The sequence below is a fragment of the Seriola lalandi genome, unplaced genomic scaffold (genome assembly GCF_002814215.2).
Source record: "Seriola lalandi dorsalis isolate HSWRI2012SDOR001 ecotype SW California unplaced genomic scaffold, Sedor1 jcf7180002054864, whole genome shotgun sequence".
In the NCBI taxonomy this organism is placed as follows: domain Eukaryota; kingdom Metazoa; phylum Chordata; class Actinopteri; order Carangiformes; family Carangidae; genus Seriola; species Seriola lalandi.
The window spans coordinates 2,728,337-2,732,293 of record NW_019525417.1 but is presented as its reverse complement, the minus strand read 5'-3'; the positions used below and the strand labels follow the sequence as shown (position 1 = coordinate 2,732,293).

Sequence of the window (3,957 nt, the reverse complement as noted above, 5' to 3'; positions counted from 1 at the left end):
CATTATTTTGTATGTTGTTTTGTTTTGTAGGGATGGCAATATCGATCAAGCAGCTGGTCCACCGCTGTGATCTCAACAGCTATTATATATATATATAAATTTGTACAGACACTCACCTTCTCTACATAGTGAATTGTAATGTGATTTAGCGCCATCATCAGGCAATCGCGCAAAACTAATGACACTCCGAATTTAAATGGTGAAAAAGATACAGTTAATAGAAAAGGAGGACCTGTTTATCATGGGCAGCCTGATTCCTTCAACTGTGTTTTTTTTTTTTTTTTTTTTTTTTTTTTACCGTGATACTTCCAGATGATCAATGATATAGGGGTAAATGCATGGTGCAGCAGAATCCCTGATCATTGTACACTGGATGTGGTGAACTGGATTAACAACATTCATACACGTTACACGGCACTGAACTGTGCTGGGGGATCATTTCAATGTATCAGCATGTTGTGTGTTTCTATGCGGTGCCAGCAGTGGTAAACAGTCTGATCCCTCACACTTCTGCTCAGGGCAGTGTCCTGGACTGAGGCCAGCAGGGTTAGTGATCCTGTCCCCTCTGCCACCTCACTCCTGCTCCCCTCTCCCCCCACAAACTGCAGCTTTGAAAGAGGACTAGCACACAACACACACAACAGATTTATCAACAAGACTTTCAAACTTTCTTGTCAAAAGTTGGACTTCAACTCCTCAAATTGGATTTCTGTTCTTTTAAGTTCTGCTTTTTTGCAGCTTATTTTTCACCCTTATTAAATTGGGTGTTTTTCACCCCCTGACTGTGTTTCATTGCAGGTACAATGGCTCTTGGCGTCCTAAATACACAAGTGAAAAGTTCCTTGAATGGGAGTGCATTTTTTGACCATGGTTCTATAGAGGAGCAGGAACCTCCACCTCCACTCCGTAGCTACCTTTGTTTGACTATTTTCACCTGCTTTTGTCCTGCATACCCTGTCAACATTGTGGCCCTGGTCTTCACTATCATGGTAAGCACTGACTATGTATAACTTGGCTAAGCTGATGGCATCTCCTGAATATATATCATCTTATGGTATGCAGAGGAACTGCTATGTATCATTGAGGAAATAACGTGTCAATGTGAACAGAAATGTGTTTTCTTCAGCGTGTTACATGTGCTTCAGTTACACAGTGTTCTAACATGTTGTGTTGTGAGTGAATATGTTGGACACTAAGATGTAACCCAGTCACACACACCTGCTCTGCCCATCAAACAAACCTACTTGAGCTTCCATTTTGGAAAATGAAACAAAATTTCCATGCTGCAGCGTGACGATCTAAACATTCAGTTAGTGGCCAAACCACAAACGAGACTGTCGACACTGTATTCTGTTCTCCGATTTGGTAATCTGTCTGCTGGCCTGCTAACTCTTGCTTTACCAACATTTCAGAGAATACAATTTAACCATTAAAGCTTGTGGCTAAGAAAGAAAGCTGAGTAAAGAAAGCTTTACATGACATGTTATAGTTTACATAATTTTGTCAGTTCAAACTAATCTTGGAGTTATTTTTTTTCTGTCCCTGATTAAATACTCAGTGGATTTGTTATTGCGACAGTTTTTAAAGTAAAATCTTCCGTTTTATATTTTAACAGTGATTTCTTATTCTCAGTCTAGAAAGAGTTATTATCAGGGTGACTATGATGGGTCCAGGCGGCTGGGCAGGAACGCTCTCTATGTTGCTATCGCCTCCATCATCATTGGCCTTCTCATCATTGCCATCACCTGCACTGTTCATTTTACCACAGTAAGGCCTCCTTTTTCTGCTCTGCTCCCACTCACACAGCCACTGTGCCTCACTGCAATCAGTCTGATCTTTGTATAACCGTCTCTCTCGCACCAAAGCTAGTATGGCTCAGAATTAGGAGTTCATTGCTTGTTTTTGTGAACAGCTTTTTGCCTCTTTGGTCCAATTTTTTCTGAGATCATTTTCTAAAGAGGACAGAGGTTCTTATTCACCCATAATCCTAATTTGAGAGCAGTCAAGACAAACAATCTCTAATTTATGTACCCAGGACTCTCTGGAAAGACATTCTGGACTAAAGTAGTTTGAAATGACTTTACTCTGGTGAACTAAAGTAATTTGAAATTGATGCAGTACAGAGGTGGAAGGGAGTGTGAAAGAGAGGGGTAATATCATGTATGAAATCTGTATCAAAGGGTTAGGGTTAATTATATAAGACCAAACATTCGATGTTTCTAAATTAAACACTTTACAACACATCATCAAACATAAGGCTGCCCTTAATGTGAAAGTCCTTGGTTTAAAACATTTCTCTTCATGTTTCAGATGGAGTTTTAGCACTGTGGAAGTGGAGAGATGGAGAAATGAACTGAGACACAGAAAACTCTAAGAAGACATGTTGAACCTCTGTTGATCTCTGAGAGGAGTCAGGTGGTTGGTTCATAACATCTGCCGATGAAAGGACTTCAATCTTTGCATCACCTCATGTTTCCTGTTCTTTACACAACAACCAACCAAGTAGTATAAAATGTGATGAATGTATTCAACCTTTCAGTTATTCATTTCAATGATGCTTTAAATTAAAAAAGGCAGCTTTCCACAAGTGTGAGGGGAATCCACAGGTCACTGCAGGTTGTGTTTCAAAATGTATTTTCACTATTCACTAAAATATTGCTAGAACTAGAATGATAATAATAAAAAAATAATAATGAATAATAACTTTTTTTTATTTAATGTTCAACAATTTAAAATTTACTGGTCTAAAATTCTTACCCTTTGTTAGAAATATTAAGTAATTGCAATGATAGATAGCATTTTTATTAATTATTATGATATTGTGTACTGTGTGTTTGTGGTATCAAAAATAAAATAACTTTTTCTCACTCTGTATTTATCATAAACATCTCTAGAAACCTGAAGCTTGATCCAAACCTACCTAAGGTTGCTGTTATCTGATTCCTGTTTTAATGGGGTTGCAACCTACAACATGTTTTGCATTACATTAGATTAGTAGTTTAGTAGTTTAGACACGTTTCATCGTGGTTATTTTTCCTTGCCTAGAGCCACAGTGTTGACAAGCCATGGCCTGGCTCCAGACTGGGCCAAATTTGGCATCAAAGCCATTATATAAAAGTAAACACAAACTAAAGATCTTATAACTCGTCTTTGAGACTCTTTACACCTGCTGTGTGTCATACCTTCACACCCACACCTCTTTTTGATGAGTCATTTTTTGTTGTTTGTTACAAATGTTTCGCTTTTCTCCCTCGCTCACTGAGAACCCTGCTTAAAGCTTGAAATACAACCTGCTTTGCTGGGTAATTTTCTTGTAGTTTGATATGTCATGTATATCCCTAACTAAATATAGCAGATTTCCACCTCCATATTGCAGGTTGTCCAGCATGTCACATGGTCAAGTAAAACTGACCCTGTTGCGAGGTAACTGAAACATATGAAAAGTGTCATAAAAGGTGGGAGTAAATAAAGTGATGATTCAGACGGGTTCAAACAGGAGGGTCCTGATCTCGTGTGTGTATTTCATCTCATCTCATAACTCAGTTTTTTTTTTATTGTTGCTCCTGGACAACAACACTATCAGGGTTTTTTTGTTTTTTTTTCCATTCATTTCACAGCTCTCCATGCTGTAACAATGTGCTCCATGCACCCCGAGGACATAACAAATTACACATACATGCTCTACATGAAACAAAATGTACTGTTTGGGTCTTCATATTTTATTTGCAGTACGAGCCTTTCCCGTCAAACCAATTTTAAGCACGCAGGTGCAATTCAAAGCAGGGCCTGTGATGTAAAACGCCCGCTGCCAAGTTTCAGCAGTTATTCTAATGCACTTGGACAAATTAGTTTTGGCAGTAATCTTGTACTATTATATCCCATTACTTGAAAGAGAAATGCAGTGTGTTTGTAGTGCCACCCCTTTGATGTCACACCAAAGCGAAACTTGAGAGAAGG

At 38.6% G+C, this 3,957-nt stretch overlaps 1 protein-coding gene across 1 annotated transcript; it reads left to right on the top strand.

Annotated features, from left to right (window-relative positions):
• The first annotated feature begins 592 nt into the window (after positions 1–592).
• Positions 593–3,493, top strand: LOC111671008 (transmembrane protein 233-like). The gene is made up of 3 exons (XM_023428027.2): positions 593–989; positions 1,633–1,767; positions 2,311–3,493. Exons 1-3 carry the CDS (start codon positions 804–806, stop codon positions 2,320–2,322), a joined length of 333 nt encoding a protein of 110 aa, XP_023283795.1. The 5' UTR covers positions 593–803; the 3' UTR covers positions 2,323–3,493.
• Positions 3,494–3,957: the final 464 nt, after the last annotated feature.

Excerpts from the sequence above, each read along its gene's own strand:
- LOC111671008 (XM_023428027.2), top strand. The coding sequence starts at position 804 with ATGGCTCTTGGCGTCCTAAATACACAAGTGAAAAGTTCCTTGAATGGG. Across the intron at positions 990-1,632 it reads CCCTGGTCTTCACTATCATG|TCTAGAAAGAGTTATTATCA; the intron begins GTAAGCACTGAC and ends TCTTATTCTCAG.